Raw genomic sequence first — 25,104 nt, forward strand, 5'->3', positions numbered from 1 at the left:
TTAAATTGATATAAAATATCCTTTAAAGTTGGAATACCAATACTGGAATACTCAATGTGATTCGTAGTAATGTGTTTGGGAATTTGAACCATTAAAATACAACATCTAAGACCGGTTGCTATTATCCTGTCTTATGGATGTCATTTTAGGCTAATGTTGCATATTGCTTCATCAAATTGCGTTGAACCAAAAATAACCACAGACGGAGAGAAAATACAAATAAGATTGAATCCGGATCGCTCCCACGTGAATGTATAGTTTCGTCGTGCCGTTCCTCCGCCGGCCTCTAGGCGGCGCGGTTTCCTTCGGCACTTTCTTTGTGTTTCCATCTCTCGCCGTTGCCCGTGATCTCTATCATATACCGTGGCTGACAATTTAAAAAAAAAAACATTTGTATGATGGCGGAGGACAGTGAATCCGCGGCCAGTCAGCAGAGCCTGGAGCTGGACGACCAGGACACCTGCGGGATAGACGGGGACAACGAGGAGGAGAACGAGCACATGCAAGGGTGAGGGCGGCCTGTCCGCTCCGGCCGGGGAGACGCAGGGACGTTATTTCAGCCCGTCTGGCGCTGCTTGTGTGTTCGCTCGCTCGGGAACGGCAGCGAGCTAACGTTGGCCGACTCTTAACACAGCCAGGGCCGTCATCTCCAGCCTTTAGCCGCAGGACGAGATGACTTAAATGTGGCGTTGATGTGTAATGGCGCGTCTGCCCTCAAAACACACATCCCTCCTCTCAGCCAGCGACTGAGTGGACGACGCGGTGACAGCTCGGAGGAACCGTTAGTTAGCCATCGGTCGGCTAGCTGTCATTCGTTGCTATGGTAGCTAGCGTTAGCTAACGGCCACTTGGGTTGCGCGGTGTCGGTTAGTCAGCCGAGCAACGTGGCCCCCGTCCCCCTCCCGTCCCCTCCGCCCCCGTTTAATGACGTGTCTTTGTGCCCATGTCCGTCCAGGAGTCCAGGGGGAGACCTGGGGGCCAAGAAGAAGAAGAAGAAACAGAAGAGGAAGAAAGAGAAGCCGAGCTCGGGGGGAGCCAAATCCGACTCGGCTTCTGACTCTCAGGAGATAAAGGTGCGAAGATGACCCAGTGAAATGTGCACAGACTCTTTCATGGCAAATCCCAAACCTCCACCCACTAACCTGGTGGAGTCAGCTGCCAGGCTGGCGGGGGACAGGGTGCGAGGACTAGTTGAGCGGAAACGCGTCTTTCTGCAGCCAGCAGCCCTGTTTGTGTTCCAGTGTGAACGCATCAATTGGGGTTATCCAACCTGGGTCCAGACTTTGTCAATGGTCTGTCATGTTCCTACAGTTCCTCGGGTAACCCTAATTGTAATGTGGTAGTGGCTTCTTTCGTAAAGACATCCTTTAAATGCTGATCATTACTATTTCCAGTTATGTCTTGACCATGTACACCTCATATATGCCCTTATTCCAGTTATGAGAACCCTACATACCGATTGTTTCCTTTAGCACTCCGATACAAACCTGGGATATTGCTGCATGTGCACACCGTATACAAGTTTTAAATCACTGTCCGTCATGTGGGCGGGTGCTTGAGCGGCTAAAACATGATGTTAAACAATGTAATGCACACTCAAATAAAAGGCTGCCAGTATTGTAAGGGATTTATTTAAATAGTTGCTCCCTTCTTCAATTTCGCCTGGTAACATTAGGAAAATCAACAGAATGGTACAGGTAAATATATTGGAAAATAATAAAGTGTGGCTGAGAGGTTTCAATAAATTCACAGGACTCATCTGGATCCACACACACACACACACACACACACACACACACACACACACACACACACACACACACACACACACACACACACACAATGTACTTTAAACTCTGAACACCAAGGCACCAGGGACAAATTCTGCAGAGTTCAAGATTCATTCATAATATTTCTGATGTGGCCCAAAAATGAATAATCGCGACAACTTACCTTGAATACATCAAATGCCTCGCCACCTGGATATTGCTGACTGGGATACAGTTAACCTGGTTTCTCATCTGCCATGTAAAAGCCATATCCATTATGATGATGGTAAGACATACAGGTTTACTACTGTGCATGTAAATATACTAACGATAACTGTTTGACAGGGAGTTGCGCGGAACTACAGTTGTGGACATGGGTGTTTTGTGAGCAGTGTTGATCCTGTAATTATCAGTTACCAATAGTCAGGTGTGAACAGTCAGAGAGGCACATCTCCTCTCAAGCGCAGGGTTTTTATTTGAAAGCGTTGTACGTCTCGTGAATCTGTCATCTTTATGGCTTCATTTTAATTATTTAGGGCATTCAATCATATATATAAACGGTGTTCCATGTTGCTGCATGCCATGTCACAAATGCAGAAAAAAGTACGTTTATGTTGTATTTGTACTTAAATCCCACTTTCTGTGTTCTTTTGTGTACATGTAGAACCCTGGCTTGCCAATTCAGAAGCTGCAGGACATCCAACGAGCCATGGAGCTGCTGTCCTGCCAGGGTCCAGCAAAGAGCATTGATGATGCAGCCAAGCACAAGTACCAGTTCTGGGACACCCAGCCTGTGCCGAAGCTCAGTAAGAACCTATGTCACATAGACACGTCGATTTGTATCATTTAGTTTCATTGTGCTGCAAAAATAGTCCATGTCCATGAGCTTTTATTGAGAAAATGAATGCATCGTGTACCTCAACGATTGACTTGTTATTAATCATCAGGTTGGCTTATTGCTGATGACGGAAATTGCTTAATTTGCTTCCCTAACTTGAACGTGTTACTTCAGCTGTTAGCAGAGCCGCTTTTTATCATCATCCTCGAACACTGTGCCTGTGCACCAGTGCCATCTACTGGTTTTATTTTGTTACAGCCTGTGTCCAAAAAGTATGTACGGTGTTAAAGTTCAGCGGAGGTCCCGGAATGTTCACTCGACCCTCTTAGTGGGACGAGGTTCAGCCACGAAAGCCAAAAGTCAAGCTACTGATACAGGCTTTCCTCGGCAACACGGGACCAACGGAAGCAGATTTTACAAATATAACTGTCAGCAATTTAAAAAGGATACTTACCGGTATGTTTGAAAATATGGAGATTGAAATGTTCTATCTCTTTTTTTTCTTCTTTTTTTTTTAGATGAGGTGGTGACGAGTCACGGGCCCATAGAAGCAGACAAAGACGCCATTAGACAGGAGCCCTACTCCTTACCTCAAGGCTTTATGTGGGACACTCTGGATCTCAGCAATGCAGATGTAGTAAGTACTGTGCTTCACTCACACACTAAACTATTAATCTGCTGATTATGTTCTTAACTAAGTTGTTTGATCTAGAAAACGTGAACAATGGCCATAACAATATTGTAGAGAGCACCAGATGACTTATCAAATGTGTTGTTTTGTCTGCACTTGAGTCTAAAATGTAATTATAATAAGACCAAGTGGGGAATGTTTTCCTTTTTTTCCTGAATAAATAGTTGCCAATTAACTTTCTTATGGTCGATTAATTGACCAAATCATTGCAGCGATAAAATACATTTCATAGAAATGATACACAAAGATAAATTGTTTGCTGTGTTTTTTTCAGCTCAAGGAATTGTATACATTGTTAAATGAAAACTATGTGGAGGATGACGACAACATGTTCAGATTTGATTATTCACCAAACTTTCTCAAATGGTAAGCTCTCAAGTCTGATGTTGTTATTGATTATTACTTTTCTGAAATACATTTGTATCAACTGTCTGCTCTCCCACTAACCACTTCCTCCCTCTCAGGGCTCTGCGTCCTCCCGGCTGGTTACCACAGTGGCATTGTGGAGTGAGAGTGTCCTCCAATAAGAAGCTTGTTGGTTTCATCAGTGCCATCCCTGCAGATATACGCATCTATGACACGTGAGCATTCATGACTGATCACAGACATTGTAATGCACTGTAATGCACTTCCCTGTAATGCACATCCTCTCTCCTTCTGCTGTTCTAGGCTGAAGAGGATGGTTGAGATTAACTTCCTGTGTGTTCATAAGAAGCTGCGCTCAAAGCGTGTCGCTCCAGTGCTAATCCGAGAGATCACACGGAGGGTGAACATGGAAGGAATATTTCAGGCTGTGTACACGGCAGGAGTAGTACTGCCTAAACCTGTGTCCACATGCAGGTATACGATGCAGTATTGACACATGAAACGCATCAGACAGTGTCAAAGACTTTTAAAACCAACACTCCTTTTCTCCTCTGCTTTTCTTTTTGTCTTGCTCTTTTCTCTGTCGTTGTCAGGTATTGGCACCGTTCTTTGAACCCCAGAAAACTTGTGGAAGTTAAATTCTCCCACCTGAGCAGGAACATGACCCTGCAGAGAACCATGAAACTCTACAGACTACCAGATGTAAACAGTAAACCTGCCAGCTTTGCACTTTTCATTCCAATTCATATTAATGGAAGGAACTTATTTCCACTTTTTCCTCTTGCTCTCTTCACCCCATTTAGAGCACTAAGACCCCAGGTTTGCGGCAGATGGAGAGGCGTGACATCCGCCAGGTCACTGAACTGCTACAGAAATTTCTGCGACGTTTCCAGCTTGCACCTTCTATGGGAGAAGAGGAGGTGGCTCACTGGTTCTTCCCACAGGACAACATCATCGATGCATTTGTAGTAGAGGTAACTATAATTACTCTATATCCTTAAGATACTGAGGCTCTGTTCATTCTTCTATCTGTTAACAGCTGTTGTGTTGTTGTCTTCTCAGGGTGCCGGTGGTGTACTGACAGATTTCACTAGTTTCTACACTCTGCCCTCGACTGTGATGCATCACCCTCTCCATGGGAGCCTGAAGGCGGCTTACTCTTTTTACAACGTTCATACACAAACTCCACTACTGGACTTAATGAATGATGCACTGATCCTGGCCAAGCTGGTAAAGTTACACTCTGTGCCACTAACAATAATGAACCTGTTCTATGACACTATTAGTTCACTTTAAATTTAGGAAAATTGGAAGGAGGCTTCCAGAGCTGTACATTCATGAAAAAGGGCACATATAAATCAGCAACAGTGTTTAGAGTAGACTTTCTTTCTACTGTGTGATTCATCGTGATATTTATTGTGTGGCTTCCTCTGTGTGTTTCACAGAAAGGTTTTGATGTGTTCAATGCCTTGGATCTAATGGAGAATAAGGTGTTCCTGGAGAAGCTCAAGTTTGGCATAGGGGATGGAAATCTGCAGTATTACCTCTACAACTGGAAATGTCCCCCTATGGACCCTGATAAGGTCAGCAGCATGATGTCTCTGAGCAAACAATCAATTCACTCTGGTGTTAAGATCAATAAAGAGAGGGGAAGCAGGCCTGAGATTTATGTTGTAGACATTATTGGCAGTGCAAATAGTCAATATTAACATCTGTTTAATGGAAACTTGAAATGATATTACCTCTGCTACTTAATTACTAGAAAGCTGTAGTCATGGGGATAGTATATTGTGTACGTTAGCCTTCCAAGACCACAAAAGTTGTGAAGCAAAAAGGAGACTATTTGAGGGGTAATGATATTGGCAGGATTGAAGAATTAATCTTTCATTTCAGATATTTGTAAATCCTTCCTTAGGTTTGTGTGTAAAGTCCCTCCCTACGTAAAAAGACAACTTCACTAGTTTCTGAATTGGAGGTACTTTGGCAGCACGAGAACACTGAATGAGCGAATGAGCTTTCACATTTAGTAACATCACGAGTGGATATTAAATACTTTTCCTTCTTTATCTTTATCCATCTTGAAAGTGCACCGTCGCGGCATTTTAGGCTCAGCGCCGTCATGACCAACATCTGATGCAGCATCTGATTTACAAAATGTTTGCAATCTTTTTGTCCAAACTCATTTCACAACAAGTTCCTCTCTGCGTTTCAGGTTGGCCTCGTCCTCCAGTAGCAGATCTCATCACGGCTTGCTCCACAAACACTGATCAAAAGGTCGTTCGCGACCTCTGGCTATTCCTTACCTGGACATACAGGTAGCGCAAGCTAGACAATGAGAACTACAACAGTTAAACTAACCTGGAGACTGGGACAAGGTTCAAGAACATTCTCAGTTCACCCGGAGGTGAAAACTCTTAAATCATCAACATCCTGAATGTGAAGTCATGCTATGCCTGAGATACTCATACAGTCCATGCACCCTCACGTTTAAAACATAGACATACAAGAGGATGCCTTGACATTGTGAGTTTTGTTTAGTTCTTCTTCCTGAGCAGACGCCTCGTTACAAGGGGCTGGCATGTAATTTACTGTCACTGGCATTGATCCATGTAAATGATAATCAACAAGCAAACATGACCACAACACCAAAATAGAAGTTGGTGTGTCCCCACTGCAACTGCAGAATAAGAGGGTCTTCAATGTATTTAAAGAGTTATTATTTCCATCTCCCTCTCATACGTGGTCAGGCGTTTCTCTGCTGGCTGTTTTTGGGCCTCAATAGAATTTAGAAATGCGATGAACATGTTTCTGTGAAAGCTGGCGTATAAAAACATTTTCTTCCTCAAGCGTTTAAGAAAAAAAATCTTAACTTTTCACACACTCTGTCAAACGACACATATACACAAAAGGGTATCTTCATGGGAGGACTCATCCAACTGCATTGATTATGTTTTATTTTATTTTATTCAAATATACAGTTACCTGTACATTTAAAGCCAGATCCTATTTATTCCTGTAGTGTGGGTTTGGGAGGGCTGATCCAAAGTATTTTCCTCGTAGGTAGTGTAGATGTCACTGGGTTTGTTCAGATAATGTGGGTTTCAGTGGTTTTGATGAAGAATGTATTGCATCAATGAAGCACAATTTTTGAGTTCCTTAAAAAGCAAAAGGGTCCTTTTTTTGAAGGGTCCGATTTCAAAATGAACGAGTTACGGTACAGCCTTGGCTTTTACGGAGGACATGAGCGGTTTTCATGTTATAAAGTTGTTTCTAGAGTAGAATCTGAGTAGAACATCTACACCACATGTTTGGTTATATTCACTGATTATGTTTCTGTTAAATTGGAAAAAGTTACACTAGCTGCAAAAAGTAAGGATGAGCATCCAGAGAGGTACAGCCACAAAGCCCGGGAAACAACAACGAATACCAAGTCACCTATAAGCAATCTCATTTAGATTTAATTAAATATACATCTCTCCAGAGTACTCTGTTTCTGTCTAGAGACGGTTCTATAACATAAGAATTGATTCCTCACTTTGAAAAAGTAAAAACAGAAGTCTCGTTTAAAGCAGATCGGTTGTCTTGTCAAAGTATTCATTGCCACTCAGAGAAACGATGTCTTATAACTTTTACAAAGCAGTGAACGAGGCGCCCTAAAAAGCAGCGGATTGGCCAGAAATAAAACACTTTCTCATAATACAAACATTACCATAATTTCCCTCGCCTGCAGTAGAATGTGAAGGATGTTAGTCAAACTCTGTTGAATAAATCTTGAGTATAACATTCAAAGTGTCTTTGTAATAATTTAACAGCATGTATTCAGGACACAGTGGCTGAATAAACAAGTCTGTATCGGTAACCGCATACATTTGAAGTTTGAGCTTTTCCTGTTTCTTGAAGTCCATTTTTAAAAAATGGTTCTGTATTTGTGTGTCTGAAAAATATACTGTGGGTCTTTTTTTAGTGTTGTGCAGCTAAATGAAAATGATTTGAACGGTCCTGATATTTATAAATTGTACTACTGCAAACTGTCTAAAGACGTAATTCCTCTTTTTTTCTTTCCAGTATTTCCAGGTTAAATAACAGATTTGAGGCTTTGGAGTATTTGTCATTTACCAGTAAGATGAAGATCTCTGATGTCACGCCACTGGTTCTGTGGTGGAGCTGCTGGTGTACTCACAGGTTCAAATGCTTTTGAATGGTTATGTGACTTAGTGTGACGCTCCTGTTCATGGGGCTCTGCAGAACTCGAGAGGCAAAGGCTGCTGACATTTTTGTGGTACTTTTCCTGTATGCGATGTTATTTGCCTCTTATCCCTTTATATATTAGCAAGAAAGGACAACCAATGGAGTCAGCACTTCAGGGCTCAAAGATTATTATTTTTTTTACCATCGAACGGTTAAATGTGTTACATTGACAACGACCAATGTTACCGCGTTTAACACCGAAACTGTTAGTCAACGGCGTGCCTCGTGGATGTCGGTTGCGTCACATGTGTTGCCTGCAGCTGTTTGAATGAACTTTGAGCATGTCAGTTTTGCTGCTGTGATCATTTTTAGCATTGATGTTACTAGCCACCCCCTTCAGTGACAACTCTACCCGAAGTACCTGCCTTATTCAAAAGAGGTTTAATTTTTTTAATTAAGATTTTGGGTTGGGGGGGTGTACTTTTGGATTGACATACAGCTTTCTCTAACTAAAGAACAATATTTTTATTCAAATACATTGTAAGCTGTGAGAAAGCTGAAGAACTTGTACCAGCATCCTTTAGACACGACCCCAATGCAAATAACAATGTTTAAACACACGTCGGCTATACCAGCATGGATATTTGTTTGAATAAACTCACTTTAAAAAAGGTCCATGAGTAATGCGCTTCTTTTAACGTGTTGGGGCAATGGAAATACAGATTTAGTATTTTTAAAGATGAGAAATGTAAAATTAATTATGGCCCAATTGTTTTTAAATGTTGGTCTGAGATGTTATGACCAAAGACCATGAAAATTGTATCTTTTCGAAACACAAAATATAAATTGATTTGTTTCTGACTAATTAAATGTTTATACGAAAACAGTCAATTTAAAAGATCATGCAAGGGTCCTTAAAGATCTTAAAGCAATATATTCTTCATCATGTAAACTGCAGCCTTCAAACCACAACATCAACTATTTCCTCCACCTTGCATTTCAATGGAGTATGAACACAGATAATGAATTGCTTTAAACAAAGTTGTCCATTCAAACATTAAAAGGTTGACTGTTAAATGTCAGGCTGAAACCTACAATTATAATAAGACTCTTAATCTGCCAAATTGTAAAAATGTATTTAACAATCGCATCGACTATTGTTTTGTATGTACAATAGTCCAAAAACAAACGTTCACAAAAAAAAGCTGCAGGTCATCATGGTCTGGAGGTGAAATACTAGATACTAAAAACATAGGAATGGTCCTTTTAATATCTTGGCAGTCTTTTATTTGGCTGGCTTTAACTTCAACTTCTTTCTGTTCTTTGCAGGGTTGGAAACTATTTTTTTCACTTTGAGAGGTTGCAGAGTGCAGGAGGACGGCGACTCTGGGACTTCCTCAGATTCACTTTCAAGTTTCCTTTTCTGGCCCTTCTTCTCGTCGACTTCCTCCTCCTCCACGTCAGCGCGGTCTTCCGGCGTTACTCTGGGTGCCGCACCTTGCAGCCATGCAACGTCTACCGAAGGCACTCGGCGTGTAATGGCCTCAACAGCGTCAGCGAACACCTCGTCTTCTTTGGAGGCGCACTGTCTGAACCCCAGAGCGAGGACACTTTTCAGGCCCAGCGGCTCCGATACGCTCTGGCTCAGCCGAGGCACCTGGCAGGCCGGCACACCTCTCGTTGCGCTCAGCGCTATCAGATGATCCGTCATGTGTGGCGGCTTTACAGACTTGCACACAAGCAACAGTTTGAGCTCGTTCCTCTCCAGAGCTTTAGTGACCTCGTTGATGCCGATGGCCAGTTGCCTCCTCGCTGCCACATCTGTCCAGCCGTTTTTAGGAGAATCCTGGACCTGTCCATCCTGGCTCACCTGGGGAACAAGCTCTGATGTGGCAGCAGGTTTTTGGTCTTTCTTTTTTCTCCATGTGCGAAACACTTTCACCTCCTTCTTCTCCAGACCAATGGAAGCCAGCTTGTCCTTCAGCGTGTTCAGGATGAAATGCATGTCTTCTTGTGGAAGTGGGCCCCATTTTGCAGTGAATGGCGAAGTGAAGGAAGTCTTGACCGGAATATACTTTTTGATTTCCTTTTTAACTGGCTTTCCTGCAGCGGCCATAACGCCTCTGAAATGAAGTCATGAAAGCCTGGAGTAAACGAGAAACACAAGTAAACAACGACAAAAAGACCAAACTATACAATTAACTTCCTCACTTTAATAAACAAAGTTAATAAATTAGTATTTAAAATTTGTGCAGTCTTCCATCAATATCCGGCGAACCAAAATAAGGCTTGAGCTGGTCATTGCAAATAATAATAAATTAAAATAAAGACAGAATTAGAAATGAGAACGTATTTAATATATGGCCACATTGTTTTGAGTGGTTGTTTTACGGTTAACTATTCTTATGAATACATCATTATCATGACAGTCAACAACAAACTTGACAAATAATTGCATTTAGTTTCTTTACCTGATTGCAAAAGTGTTCTTTTTGGCTCCGTTCACATTATCTGGCGAACAACACGGGTGGACCACAGGGCGCCGCCATTTTGTTTGAATTGAACTAACTTTATTTAAAGAACAACGTCCACAGCGCCAGCAGTGCGACATTCACGACAATAATAACGGACTCAATGAAAACCGAAAAAAATTACTTCATAAAATATCAAAGTATCTACATTTTTATTAGTTTCAGTATTTCTGTTTTTTTAAATATGTATTCATACTATTATTATGATCAGTTTGTGTTGCTCTTCCTCTCTCTGCGTGTGTGCGTGCGTCTGTGCGTGTGTGTGTGTGTGTGTGTGCGCGTGTGTATGAGGATGACATGCAGCCAATCAGCAGCTCTCTGCTCCCTCCTCCGCAGGCCTCCTCAGCCGTGCATTATGCATCGATCAGCTGTGCTGTATTCAGAGACATCCAGCCGACGGGATTAATACATTCTTCTGAGCTGCATTTGCGAAAATGTCTAATCTGGTAACATATTTACTGCTCTTCTCTCCATTTCAGTGGAAGTATATTGGCGATGCATTGTCGCTATGAAATGAATAACGGTTGTTACGAAAGGGTATATTCATGTCGGGTCATCCATCTTTGATAGTGAGATGACTAAATGTAAGAAGAGCGAGTCTAAAGATGTTTATCTTCTGGTCCCTCTGGTGCTGCAACTACAGTTACATTAATGTATTGCAAGGAGATTGCTGAAACCATATTTGAGAAGATTAACACATTTTCGACCAATACTAGAGGTTTATCTTTGTTGCATTTAAAAATAATTTCAGGGACCTTTACATTCTTCGACTTAGTCGATCATGTGAAGGGTTTCCAATGGTTTATACATATATGTACTGCTATTCACTAAAGCTTTTGTAAAGATTATTCAAGTAAGCACAAAAGCACTAGAGTCTTGAATAAAAGCCCATTGTTTATCTCCAACTTGTGCAACAAAAGGTCTGCCGAGCTCTGCAGCATGACTAGAATACTATATGCGCAGGTTTCTTATTCAGTGTTGTTTATAACTGATTAATATGCACATTCTTATATTCTGTAATTACTACACACTTCTGCTGCACTAAAACTGTTTCATTTGTCAGACTCGGCACAGAGCAGAATAAATGGATATATATAACGGTTTACACTGTGCAAACATGGATATATAAGTGTTTACAATGTGCAAACATAAAAGCTTAGTTTTTAAAAATGTATTACAAATACAGGGAATGAATTCACTTCAGAATGTTGAATATCTGCAGGAAGAGTTTCAGAAGATGGCAGAGGATGTGAAGAAGGTGAAGACGAGGCCTGCGGACCAGGAGCTGCTGGACCTGTATGGACTTTATAAACAGGCAATGGTTGGAGAGATTGACATCGGTATGATGTGCAGCATAAGCACAGAATCCTGCATGCAATGTCCCCTGAATACTGAACATGTCCTCTCTGTGTGCCATCACAATTGTAGAAAAACCAGGAATGACAAATTTGAAAGGAAAAGCCAAGTGGGATGCCTGGAACTCCAGAAATGGTAACAAGTTTCAAATGTGTAGATGTAATATAGCAGAAAAAAGAATAAACTGAGTTTCTAACGCAAATATTTTCTACTTTCCACATTCTTTCAGGAATGTCCAAGGACGATGCCATGACAGCCTACGTCACACTTGCAAAGGAAGTCATCAGCAAATATGACATGTAAGGCGTGCAATAAACTGAAGAGGCTAGATTAATGCAAAAATGACAAAATGTCTACCATCTCAATAACTGAAGTAAAGTTGGTATCTCTATAATAAGTATATCCTTCTGCTTTCAGAGGCATTAATTATGCAGGAATAAGTGTGAAGAAAAATGTGCTGTGATTTCTTTGTCTTTTAGTTTTTACATATTGGTAATTGATTTACTTAAGGTTGAAAATATAACATTTTCTAATCATTTCTAATATTTATCGACTTTATTTAGTTTATTTTCGTAATTCCACTGCGCACAGCAATACACAGTACACACACTATGTAGCTCCTAAAAAGGACAAAGTGAATGCTGTCAAACATGGAAATAAAATGTCTGTATAATGTTTTTGTTTTGCTGTTATTTATAACAAACTACAATTCAACAAGCAACACCAACTACGTCCTCCAAAATGCCCATCTGAATTAACACCTCTGAAACACTGAACATAAACTGAACATTACAACCTTAATGAAGATACGGTTTGTTGCATGGCTGTTCTATGAGTCCACTTTATCTTTTAGCTGAGGAAACAGAGTTAACTGGCAGCTGAGTGTTTTTTGTTGCTCAGAACTATAGGACTGTAGATGTTGTTATAAGAACAATATAAATAGATCTCTTTATGACCTTTATGAACAGGAGGAATGATTTCAGCAAGCATATCTGTTTCAATGTGGATACATGAGTATTGTGTTCAGACTTTTGAAGCTAGAGGATTCCGCTTGATTGGGTTTAGTCCAAACTCCAAACCATGAAGAAAAAAAATAATTTGTTTTGCTTTTGTTGTGGAAGTGTAACCGTGTCATTTACCAAGGAACATGCTTCTGCACCTTCATTATTTTTCCAATAATTCTAAATGTATACTTTGGGGTTTATTACCTTCGCATTGAAAATGCGGAAGGTTATGTTTTGATCGCCGTGTATTTATTTATTTGTATGCGTGTTATCCGCAAAACTCAAAAAGTATTGAACCGAATCGCATGAAATTGGTGGTATGATTGGTTATTATCCGGGGACCAGTTGATTAGATTTTGGGATCGATCGGGTCAAAGTTCAAGGTCAAAGGTCATGAACAGGTCAAAATCTTCTTGAATCGCATGAAATTTGGTGGGATGATTGGTTATTATCCGGGAACCATTTGATTAGATTTTGGGATCAATCGGGTCAAAGGTCAAGGTCATGGAAAGGTCAACATCTTTTTTTTACCATCGCACGATACATTTTTGTCCAATTGGCATGCAACTAATGCCAAAATGTTCATAATTCAATGCCCAATCTTGTGATATGCGAAGGTATGCGCTCTACCGAGTGCCCGTTCTGGTTTTCTCGTCATTGTCTCCATTCCGATCATTCGCCTCACCTCCTCTGTGACGGAGCAAACGTCGCACCCGCACATGCGCAGTGCGATCTCCTGTCTTCCTGAGTGCTGTGAGGGAAAGTGGGGTAAAGGTAACGGGCTGGGGACAACTCCACCTGCACGTGGAGACTGCGGTCAAGCCAGCCGCCACTTCGAAAAACACAGTCAAGCCAGCCCGCACGATTTTTTTCAGTACACGTATATACCAGGCATTACGGTGCGAGTGTGTGAAAACTGTCTTCAAAATAAGAGCGAACTTCCGGTGAACGTGATATGACGAAACACGTCTTTAAATACAGATATAGTGATAGATTAAACTAAATGAAGAGATGAAAAATCATGAATGGTATGAATGATGAATACATTAAATGAAAGAAAGTAATTATTCCAATATTGGGATATTCTGATTTAGAATTTCAAAATAAAAGAGAAAGAAAATCACATTCATGCGCAAATGTGTCTAATTTCAGAATAGATTTAGAACAAAATGGTGCGTAGTTATAAAATATTTTCACTTCTGATTCATGGTAGAGTACCTCAAGGTGTCATCCAGAGATAATCAAGACATTCTGACGTTTGATTTCTAAATGAAAGCACTTCATAAAGAAAATAATAGTAATATATTTCCAATATTTGAATTTTATTTTAAGCAAATCCGTAACTTTCTTGAAAAAAACTACAGTGCTGTCTTGTTATTGGTGACCTCAGCTAGGCCCATGATTATTTTCATGAGATATTACTGTGTGGATTTAGAATGAATTCAATTTAAAATTAGCAAAAAATATATATTATTAATATTATGCCAATATTTGAATTTTATTTTAAGCAAATCTGTAACTTTCTTGAAAAAAGTTACACTGCAGTCTTTTTATTGGTGACCTCAGCTAGGCATATGATTATTTTCATGAGATATTACTGTGTGGATTTTCAATAAATTCAATTTAAAGTTAGCGAAAAATAAATATTATTAATATTATGGCAATATTTGAATTTTATTTTTAAGCAAATCTGTAACTTTCTTCAAGAAAATTACGGATTTGCTTAAAATAAAATTCAAATATTGGAAATATATTACTATTATTTTCTTTATGAAGTGCTTTCATTTAGAAATCAAACGTCAGAATGTCTTGATTATCTCTGGATGACACCTTGAGGTACTCTACCATGAATCAGAAGTGAAAGTATTTTGTAACTACGCACCATTGTGTTCTAAATCTATTCTGAAATTAGACACACATTTGCGCATGAATGTGATTTTCTATATCTTTTATTTTTAAATTTTAAATCAGAACATTCAATATTGGAATAATTACCTTCTTTTATGTATTGTATTCATCATTCATTCAATTCGTGATTTTTCATCTCTTCAATTAGTTTAATCTATCACTATATATGTATTTAAAGGCGTGTTTCGTCATATCACGTTCACCGGAAGTTCGCTCTTAATTTGAAGACAGTTTTCAGACGCTCGTACCGTAATGCCTGGTATATACGTGTACTGAAAAAAATCGTGCGGTCTGGCTTGACTGTTTTCCGAAGTGGCGGCTGGCTTGACCGCAGTGCGTGGAGCAGCAGGATCGGGTCAACACGCCATTAATAAGGTTCGTATTTTTGATGCACTGCGTTATAGAGCTAGGACCATCGTGTTTCCAGCAAGTTGACTCTCTTGTACGTGAGGGTGCATGCCCAACATTGTTGTTGACAAGCAGAGAGACGTTCTCTACGTTAACTTCGCGTTGGTGCAGATCACGGGAGCAACACAGCCTCGAAATCATCGTACTTTATATTAATATACTTAATATTCCACATGATAACTGTTGTCACCGTCAGAGGGATAAATAACTGTAACCGGGAATGCTAAACACTAAACAGACTGCGGGGACATGCACCGCTCCTGACCATGGACGGATTAAGAAACCACGGGCCCCTGGGCCTGGACGTGTCAAGGCCCCCCCCCCCCCCCCCCGCAAAAAAACAACAACATCGCGAACAAAACAGTCCGTATGGAACAACGATACCGGAGCTGAGCAGACAACATAACGCGAATTATATGATAGCAGGGACTTCGGTTATATGAATTAAACGAATAGGGCCCCCTAAGGCTCTTGTTTAGGGGCCCCCTGAGCTCATGGGCCCCTGGTGCCGGTAGGCTCGTTCGGTAATTCATCCCTCAGTAGGACTATTGGGGCCTTGTAACTGACATGAATGACTTAAGCCTAGCATATACCGGCTACGGCGCATCGTGTCATATCATCATATTCATATCAATACAATGTTAATAACAGCGACGTCACACGCGGAGGCTCTGGTTTAGGGGCCCCCTGAGCTTATGGGCTCCTGGGCCTGGGCCCGGTAGGCCCGTTCGTTAATCCATCCCTGGTCCTGACCAGTGTGTGTTTAGTCTGACAGGCAGGAGGCCTGGTCCTCACGTGAACCCTGAGAAGGGCCGTGTATCAACATCAAGTATGCGGAGTAGACTTGTGGACTTTTTTACTTTGGACTTCGGAGTCCAGACTCCGAAGGACGGGAGGACACAGGACAGCAGCTGACTTGATGACATCACCACATCAGCTGTTCTTGCTCATGAGTTTTAATTATTCACTGTAAAGTACTTTTACAGTCCAACAAAATATGACAACCCTGCTTTTTTTATCCTTTAAATATAATTCTTTTATTTTGAATTATGTGTGTTTATATATATATATATATATATATATTGTGTACAAAATAATAATATACATATACAGTGGGTACAGAAAGTCTTCAGACCCCTTTAAAAGGTTCACTCTTTGTTTCATTGCAGCCATTTGCTACAATCAAAAAAGTTCATTTTATTTCTCATTAATGTACACCAAGGCTCTTCTCCCACGATTGCTCAGTTTGGCTGGACGGCCAGGTCTAGGGAGAGTTCTGGTTGTCCCAGACATCTTCCATTGAAGGGTTATGGAGGCCATTGTGCTCTTAGGAACATTGAGCCACAATTCTGTCTCTGAGCTCCTTGGGCAGTTCCTTCGACCTCATGATTGTCATGTGCTCTGACATGCACTGTGAGCTGTAAGGTCTTATAGAGACAGGTGTGTGACTTTCCTAATCAAGTCCAATCAGTTTATTTAAACACAGCTGGACTCCAATGAAGGAGTAGACCTATCTCAAGGAGGATCAGAAGAAATGGAAATGTGAGTTAAATATGATTGTCACAGCAAAGGGTCTGCATATTTATGATCATGTGATATTTCAGTTTTTGTTTTTTAATACATTTGCAAAAAATTCTACATTTCTGTTTTTTCCCCTCAAGATGGGATGGTGAGTGTACATTAATGAGAAATAAAATGAACTTTTTTGATTTTAACAAATGGCTACAATGAAACAAAGAGTGAAACATTTAAAGGGGTCTGAATACTTTCCGTACCCATTGTATATAGATACAGATATAATTGTATATATATATATATATATATTTACAATTTCATGTTTAACTGTTCCGTAAACATCAGAGCCGAGCCAAGTCCTGCCGAGATCAGGCTGTTATCGGCAATATTTACTCTTTACACAGTAAACATTGTTCATGTTTTCTCAAAAAAACATTAGTTTTATTCTTCATAATAAATAGTTCCATGGAAACTAACTAAAATGACTCATTTTTAATGTCATGTCTATGTTAAATCTGAACATTATTAAATGCTTTTGTTTTTGTGTATCCAGTCTGAACTCCTTACAGGAAGAAGAAGAAATGGATAATAATGTGTCAGAGTCTCTGCCAGAGCGGACCTTCCAGTACCAAAGCAGCCTGCCACCCTTGCCTGTCCCGCCACTAGAGAAGAGTCTTTCCAAGTACCTGGATGCAGGTCGGATAGTAACTTTGAACAACCGGAAGTGTAACAAGTTCTGTTTAAGATCTTGTAAACCCTTTTCTTTCTCCTCCCCCTCCTTCTTTCTGCCCTCTATTGATGATGTATCACCCTTTTTGTTTTTGACCAATTGGCTTGCAGATTGGTCAAAAACAGAGAACCACCATCCAATTCTACTCATTAGTGTCCAATCCCAACCTCCACCCTGATGGACTCACAGACTGTGAGGCGCGCTCCTGCTCAGTCCTTGAGGTTTTACTTCTGTCCCACTGTCAAATTCGTCAAGTGTTTGAGGGCTCTCTGGCACACATTTTGAGGTCTTTTTTAACCCTGTCTGTAAGTCAGCATTAGTTGCAGACTTTGGCCAAGGGAATTACCCACAATTCATAGATATGTGAGGTTAAACACGCAGTTACCAGTGAAAGCATGGAGACGTAAAAGAAGATAAACAAAGGGGACGGTACATGGGTGTTCAGCCTAGCAACTTACATTTACACAACAACATTAATGATTTAAAATGGAACATAAAAACACATCAGGAGAATGCAAGCAGATGACGTCAGTAAGTCTCACAGAGTTCGGGGTTTGAGGCCTTAGGGGGACATTGGGATTGGGCCTAACACAACATAGGTGTGCAAGCTGCTGCTTGACCTAGGTATTAGTCGCAATGCGATATAAAATAACGGCATTTTAATTTTGCATAAATGCTACAGTGTGCCTCGGATTATTTTAGAGGCATATTTTCATTTGACATTTTTTTTGTCTATGTTCCACCAATGCAATATGCCCTTCACAAGATAAAATACAGTAACTATTCAACATGACCTTCATTGCTCACTGCTGCTCCTCCTATTTGATCATCTGGGCTTTAATAAAATATATATATATTATATAATATAATTTGTTTAAATATTTACTAAATATAAATGTAATAGTGTTATTCTGAAAATTGGACCTTAAGCGCTGCAAAGCCTTCCTCTTTGGTTTTGAACTAGTTCCTGATGGATTTAGACAATAATTAACATTATAAAATGCTCCCACTGAATGGGTGCATTAATGTTTTAATTAGATTGAACATATCATCAATACTGGAATTAAATTTAGGCCATGGCGTTCATCACTATATATATATATCACAGTTTTTTGGATTTTTCTGTGTCCTAGGTGCAAACCTCCTTCTCCCCAGAACACCTTCCTTCTTTCTAATCTAATTAGTTCTCTAACTTTAAACATTGTAATTGCATACACACGTTTTATTTTGGTTGTGTATGTTGTGTTTGTATGGTTATGTGTTTTCATTTGAACTGTATATGTAAGCATTTTGTACATTCGTGCATGCTGAATTCAATCCACAGCTTTTACAACAGAACATGCTTAATGACAGCAGCTGGTTCTCTTTCTTGACTCATGTTATGTTGCCATGTTTTCCATCAGTTCAACCATTCGCATCTGAGGAAGAGTTTAAGGCGACAGTGGACATTGTGAGGACATTTCAAGAGGGTGTTGGCAAAGAGCTGCACCAGAAACTCCTGCAAAGAGCAAAGACAAAGAAGAACTGGGTGTGTAATGAGGCGTTGATGCCTTCTTCTGGGGTTACAAGACAATGATCATGGAGTTGGGGATGTTTTACTTTTTTATTTTGTTGTCTTTAGCTGGAAGAATGGTGGTTAGACGCTGGATATCTAGAGGTCCGCATTCCCACTCAGCTGAATATGAACATTGGCGGCCCGGGGCCCTACCTGGAGCACTGGTGGCCCCCGGAAGAGGGAACTCAACTGCAGAGGGCCAGTATCAGCACATGGCATATACTACAGTACTGGAACCTCATCCGCACGTAAGACACATCTTTACAAGCTCTGCTTCTGTGGTGCGTTAAGTCGAAGCTCCTTTCCTTTTGACATGAAGTCAGGTACATATGTCATGTGTTGTTTTTTCTTTTGCTTGCATATTTTAGGGAAAGGCTGAATCCCCAGAAGTCTGGCAAAATACCATTAGATATGGACCAGTTTAGAATGCTTTTCAGCACCTGCAAAGTACCTGGAGTCGAGCAGGACACCATTCGTAACTACTTCAAGACGGGTAGAATACTCTTGGTTCTCATCTCTTACCTTCAGACCCACCTGCATTCGCTTGAGCACACTTTATATCAGCTGACTGATTGCCGTTGTGTATATTTCATGCTGTGCCACAGAGCGCGAGGGTCCATGCCCCTCCCATTTGGTAGTGATGTGTCGTGGAAGGATCTTCACATTTGACGCAGTCTGTGATGGACAAATCCTCTCTGCTCCAGAGCTACTGAGGTAGTGATATACACAAGATATACACAAGTACACACACCACTCAAAGTAACCATCTTCCTGTTTAAGGGTTGTGCCAAGTCCTGTTCCTAATTTAACTTTTGAAAACATAGAGGGGATGTTTTATGTCTTACCACCGAGGTTGAACAAATTGCATGATTCCATTAATGATCCTAAAGAGGTCTCTACTCAAACAGTATCGTTGGGGAGAAGACATTCAGTGCTTTTCATTACGCTAACATGTTTCCTCGCCTCCATCACTTGTAGCTTAACTCCTCCCATGAAGGAAGTCAGAGTAAGAGACAAGAGAACGGAGGAGCCCAAGCTGCCAAATGAGAAATCCTTTGTTCAGTTTTCATCTACGTCAGTTGCTTCAAACTGTGTTGCACAAAACGTAAACATCACACTACTTGATAATAGACCTCTGTGTAGGTTACGTGTGTGTTTCCTCAATCCATGATCCTTGCTCCTCATCTTCTTGAGGTGCATTTAAGGCATTTGGATCCTTCATGATGGCGGAGAGGGGCTCTCTATTTGAGTCTCATGTCTCTATCTCGTGTCTTCACTTCTCCCAACAGGGATACCAGAGAGGGACACAAACATATTTTAACCACAATAATTACGAAGCATCTTTAGCTGTCCTATAATGTATAGAATAATCAAGTAACAGTTTTAAAGAAAAACACCTTTTGTGGCCCTACAGGATTTGACTGATAGCAATAACCCTCAACAGACGGTAAAAATAGTTTTATTACTAAAAGTACAGGTTAATTAAATATTCAGTTAAATCCGTTAACTATTTTTCATTAGTTCGTCCATCTTTCAACTCTTTACGGCTTCTCTGGGTCCGGGTCACATTAGTTGAATTAATTTAATTATTAGAAATATGTTACATAGTGCTGGGAAGTATAACAACCCTCAATAATTCTGTTTTCGTTCATACTTTAATACTTTTTGTGTGTGTGTAGGCAGCTCAGCTATGTGAAGGAGTGCTGTGATGGAGAGCCAGAGGGAGACGGAGTGGCTGCTCTCACGTCAGAGGAGAGGACTCGTTGGGCGCTGGTAAGGGTCCTCAAGTTTGGAGACTTTGGTCATTTGGTGAATAAGTTCTAAAACACATAATGGATATAATTTGAGAAAAAGTTCTCATAACACAAAAGCATACTTGAGGATCAGCACTGTCAGCATTTACTCTCTCTGCAGGCCAGGGAGCATCTCATTAACATTGATCCACACAATGACACCATCCTGGAGACCATCCAGAGCAGCCTGTTCGTCATTTCTCTGGATGAAGCGAAGCCCTACTCCACTCCAGAGAACTACACAAATGTACGAGCTGCACAACGTTTAATAAGTAAAAATGTCATAACATAGTTCACTGTTTTCAAAAAGGAAAAGAGTTGTGTGTCTGATTGTGTGACTTTGAAATCCTGGACACAGTTGACCATGGAAGTCCTCACAGGCAACCCCACCATCCGCTGGGGGGACAAATCGTACAATTCCATCTCGTTCGCAGACGGCACTTTTGGATCCAATAGTGATGTGAGTTTATATGTGAGGATGTTTGCCGCACGGTGAAATCCAGCCTGTGCGACACGTTTTTAGATCAAGATTTTCACGATGCTCATTTTTGAAAGTTCCTGTCCGAAAGCAAAACATTCTCAAATAAAAAAAACAAAATTCTTTATAAATTGTAAATAATACAAATATTGTTTTGCAGCATGCACCATATGATGGCATGGTACTGGTTTCTATGAATTGGTATCTGGACCAGCAAATCAAAGTTGCAGAAGGCAAATGGAGGGTAAACATTGACTCCGTTTTATTCTCTACATCCATTTGAACAGTTGGTTTGATTAATCTGGATGTATCCGTCCACCTTTCACGCGTAGACGTCTGTGCTTTGTAGGGCTCAGACGCCGTCAGATCCGTACCCCGTCCTGAAGAGCTGGTGTTTACTGTCAACGAAGAAATCCTGAGAGACATTAACCACGCCAAACGGCAATACCTGGAGTCGGTGAGCCAGTGTTTAACATTTAACTACGGTAAAAGAAAAAGTCTGATGCAAAATATCCATAGTCACAGCCGTGTGGGTGTCCACTTTTATAGACACAGGACCTGCAGATGGTGTGTTACGCCTTCACGGCATTTGGAAAAGCAGCCATCAAACAAAAGAAGTTGCATCCAGACACCTTTGTTCAACTAGCGAAGCAGTTGGCCTACCATAAAATGCACAAAAGGTACGGACTGGTTTTAAATAGAGCCATGCTGATGGTTGAGGTCTGTGAGGTGAAATTGTCTCTTCTTGCTCTTCACAGGCCAGGAAGTTGTTACGAGACCGCGACGACTCGCACATTCTACCACGGCAGGACGGAGACGATGCGACCCTGCACCCAGGAGTCTGTGAACTGGTGTAAAGCCATGATGGACCCCACATGTGATGTGAGTGCAGTGTTGTCAGGTCCGCGGTTTTCCCGCGGAATTGGGCTACTTTTGAAGTGTTGCCGCGGGTTGGATTTTTTGTCCGCTGGTTCGGGTAGACCTATTTTGCATGCAAATTACATGAATATCTTTAAATAAAAATCCATATTGTAAATGAAATAATTTATTCATACCCAAATCCTACCAAACTGACTCCAGATCAGCACATACACACATTTTATTTATGATAATATACTGTATCTAATTACACAAGGCCATTTTAGGACCTAGGTGAAATAATCTTTAGGGAAAACTGCTTTTAATGCTGGCATACTAAACATTTGGTGTTACTTTGTAGATATTACAATACATTTGGCAATGATAGCAATGCTGTTGGACTTTAAAAGCAGTGTATATGGTTTGGCACCGGCATATTTTGAGTTCTGATATTGGCCTTTGGGCTGGTTTTGATTGGCCATTGGGCTGGTTTTGTCACACAGACCTGGCAACCCTGTGTGAGTGTGTGCATCTCTGTCGCTGCACTGCGGCAACATCACACAGGTGGAAGCAGTCTTTGCTTCTTTGACGCGTTACATCAACATTTTCCTGCCAGGTTGATGCCAAGAGGAAAGCCATGCTGCTCGCCGCACTGAAACACAAAACACTGATGGCTGAAGCCGAGAAAGGAGGAGGTCAGCTCACTTTACAAACGTGTACCTGTGTGATATTCCTTTATAGCACTGTTCTCAGCAAATACAAATACTTTGTAAAACTAAAAGTGGGAAATGAATTTTGAAGCTAGTGTTCAGATTGAACCATTTACATCTTTCCTCAATAATCGACAGTTGCCGTTGGTAACGGTGGCTCAAATTGAACAAACATGCATGATTTACAAAATTCTAAATAATAAAATAATTAAAGAAGTTACTGTATTCTACACATTGTGCGACCTAAAGGATATCTAAAGGTTTTCTAATGTATATTTAACAATATGTGTAAAATGTTTTACAAAATAATAAATGCCTTTGTAATTTTATAACAAAATATAATGATATTTTCTTCCTGTTAAATGCAATATAAAGTATGCTTACTTAAGCTAGTACCAACCAATTTAAACCATTTATATCATGACATCCATCCATCAATCGATTTAGAACCTTTAGAGACTAGGGAGGTGTGTGAAGGGCCACATTTCTCTGGAGCTCCAAATCACCATCTACTATTTAACAGTTCAATCAAATGCAAAAGGATTTTATTTAAATCCCCCTCAAAACTGTGCACTGCTAAATTTCTATTTCACACAGTAGATAAAGACGCTGTAACTTCTCATCTCATTGGCAGGTTTTGACCGGCATCTTTTCGGGCTGTATCTGATTGCCAAAGAGGAGGGACGACCCATTCCAGACCTCTTCGTGGACCCTCTCTATGCAAAAAGGTGCTGTCTGCTAAGTTAAACAGTCTCCACCATGGTCCGTACAGGTTGTGTACATGTGGGTGTTAGTGTACCTCTTTCAAAGCATACAGTTGCATTGTCATAGCAGGAAAAGCAAAGGTGTAACTAAAGCATGTATTTTATTTCAAATGTGTTTATCCGTCTTATACGTGGTTGATTTAGTATGGAAATCCCTTCATTTGTGAACACTATTGTTTACTTTGTGTATCGGCCGTTAACAAAGTTTAACTAATAAGCTCAATGTGGAGAAGTGAGTGCCGTCAATGGAAAGCATATTGAATTGAATTAATCGTCCCGATATGTTGATCCCTAATATCATGTATTTATTTGTTCCTTTTTAATTTCATGATTAATCTTCTCAGCAGATTCAAATCTAATAGATTTTACCGGATGGTTAGAAAATACCGATAACTGTCCTGTTTGATAACCTGAACTGCGATACATAAATTCTGAAGCGGACTCGAGACTAGATGGTACATTGTGAGGGAGTTGTTTCTGCCTGTAACTGAGTTGTGTCTTTTCCTGCAGTGGTGGTGGTGGTAACTTTGTGCTGTCGACCAGTCTGGTGGGCTACACGACCATTCTGGGGGCTGTGGCTCCCATGGTGCACCACGGCTACGGCTTCTTTTATCGTATCAGAGATGACAGGTGGGCAGACATCGGCTTGTTTCCATAATGCTCTTCTTCTGAAAATCTGTGACCGTCATGATTTATGATGTTGAAACTTAAGTCCAATGTTGGGACGTCGGCTTTTTGTTGATTTTGCGTTTGATAGCAATCACTAACTAATTAGAAAAAATAGGAATAAACACACAAAATGGCGTGACATATAAAAGAAGCTTTCCTTTTACTCTATGAACTCTATAAGCTTTGTTGCCACATTTTAAAGCGCCATATCCATACAATTAAAATGTTTTTTGTTGCTAAAGTTTATTGCTGCATTTCGATTGGATGCTGTGGTCAATTAGCCCCCGATCGTTATCCACTGATGCTTGTTCTAAATAGTTTGATTGGTGGTTGCTATAAAGGCTGACCAAATAAGTCAATCCTGCCTGAACAGCTCAGTATGTTACATATATGGAAACTATAAATTAATCCATAGACGGGCTTGTGCAACCAGACAACAATTATGTTCTCGTTGGTTTCCGTTGAATTGTAACTGCAACGTGTTGCATCCTCTGGGCAAATAAAACTGCTTCAAAACAAAGGCTCAATTTACAAATGGCTGCTGGTCAAGCCAAAACAAAAAGCAGAAAAGGTAATGATATGCATCAGTCAGTCAGCTGGGTAAATTCATTTCAAGTGTGAAATTGTGTGTAACTTCCCTGCAGTTTCCGAAACTGCGATCACATCCACACGTCTTTTTTCCCTCCAGGATTGTGGTCTCAATCTCTGCGTGGAAATCTTGCCGTGAGACGGATGCTGCGTCACTCTTCAACAACTTCAGTAGCTCCTTACATGAGATGCTCGTCCTGGCCACCACATCTCAGTTATAATGGCATGATTCTTCTCAGCAAAAATCAATGCAAAGGAACAGAATCGGGACTGTGAAGTGATGGGCATTAAAACACATCGAGTAGATTTCCTTTGACTGTCAACCTTAGATTATTCTATTTATATTAAATGAAAGGCGTTCCAATCAAACTCACAACTATGTAGA

The 25,104-nt window shown here is 40.6% G+C and overlaps 4 protein-coding genes across 6 annotated transcripts; 3 read left to right on the forward strand and 1 right to left on the reverse strand.

The window, feature by feature from the left end:
* Positions 1-309: 309 nt before the first annotated feature.
* On the forward strand, positions 310-8,527 carry nmt2 (N-myristoyltransferase 2). 2 transcript variants are annotated; one of them, XR_008830542.1, is made up of 13 exons: positions 310-508; positions 956-1,073; positions 2,434-2,575; positions 3,126-3,244; positions 3,573-3,664; positions 3,763-3,879; positions 3,968-4,138; positions 4,258-4,366; positions 4,468-4,638; positions 4,727-4,894; positions 5,110-5,247; positions 5,877-6,068; positions 7,730-8,527. XR_008830542.1 is itself a non-coding variant. In XM_056406027.1 (12 exons), exons 1-12 carry the CDS (start codon positions 396-398, stop codon positions 5,895-5,897), a joined length of 1,479 nt encoding a protein of 492 aa, XP_056262002.1. In that variant the 5' UTR covers positions 310-395; the 3' UTR covers positions 5,898-7,025. The 2 variants fall into 2 exon arrangements, 1 of the variants encoding a protein (XP_056262002.1); XM_056406027.1 differs by lacking the exon at positions 7,730-8,527 and having other exon boundaries at positions 5,877-7,025.
* Positions 8,528-8,766: 239 nt separating this feature from the next.
* On the reverse strand, positions 8,767-10,396 carry rpp38 (ribonuclease P/MRP 38 subunit). The gene is made up of 2 exons (XM_056406028.1): positions 10,324-10,396; positions 8,767-9,996 (listed from the first exon to the last, which is right to left on the reverse strand). The coding sequence occupies exon 2, from the start codon at positions 9,966-9,968 to the stop codon at positions 9,138-9,140; it is 831 nt and encodes a 276-aa protein (XP_056262003.1). The 5' UTR covers positions 9,969-9,996; positions 10,324-10,396; the 3' UTR covers positions 8,767-9,137.
* A 343-nt stretch (positions 10,397-10,739) lies between these two features.
* On the forward strand, positions 10,740-12,416 carry acbd7 (acyl-CoA binding domain containing 7). 2 transcript variants are annotated; one of them, XM_056406030.1, is made up of 4 exons: positions 10,740-10,829; positions 11,606-11,723; positions 11,812-11,874; positions 11,969-12,416. In XM_056406030.1, the coding sequence occupies exons 1-4, from the start codon at positions 10,818-10,820 to the stop codon at positions 12,040-12,042; spliced, it is 267 nt and encodes an 88-aa protein (XP_056262005.1). In that variant the 5' UTR covers positions 10,740-10,817; the 3' UTR covers positions 12,043-12,416. The 2 variants fall into 2 exon arrangements, with proteins under 2 accessions (XP_056262005.1, XP_056262004.1); XM_056406029.1 differs by lacking the exon at positions 10,740-10,829 and having other exon boundaries at positions 11,522-11,723.
* A 2,519-nt stretch (positions 12,417-14,935) lies between these two features.
* crot (carnitine O-octanoyltransferase) lies at positions 14,936-25,025 on the forward strand. The gene is made up of 17 exons (XM_056406026.1): positions 14,936-15,026; positions 17,128-17,270; positions 18,708-18,832; positions 18,926-19,107; positions 19,228-19,352; positions 19,465-19,573; positions 20,539-20,632; positions 20,774-20,899; positions 21,011-21,112; positions 21,291-21,374; positions 21,480-21,587; positions 21,680-21,810; positions 21,889-22,012; positions 22,605-22,683; positions 23,333-23,426; positions 23,973-24,092; positions 24,820-25,025. The coding sequence occupies exons 2-17, from the start codon at positions 17,156-17,158 to the stop codon at positions 24,938-24,940; spliced, it is 1,839 nt and encodes a 612-aa protein (XP_056262001.1). The 5' UTR covers positions 14,936-15,026; positions 17,128-17,155; the 3' UTR covers positions 24,941-25,025.
* Positions 25,026-25,104: the final 79 nt, after the last annotated feature.

The sequence above is a fragment of the Pseudoliparis swirei genome, chromosome 22, assembly GCF_029220125.1.
Source record: "Pseudoliparis swirei isolate HS2019 ecotype Mariana Trench chromosome 22, NWPU_hadal_v1, whole genome shotgun sequence".
Classification (NCBI taxonomy): Eukaryota; Metazoa; Chordata; class Actinopteri; order Perciformes; family Liparidae; genus Pseudoliparis; species Pseudoliparis swirei.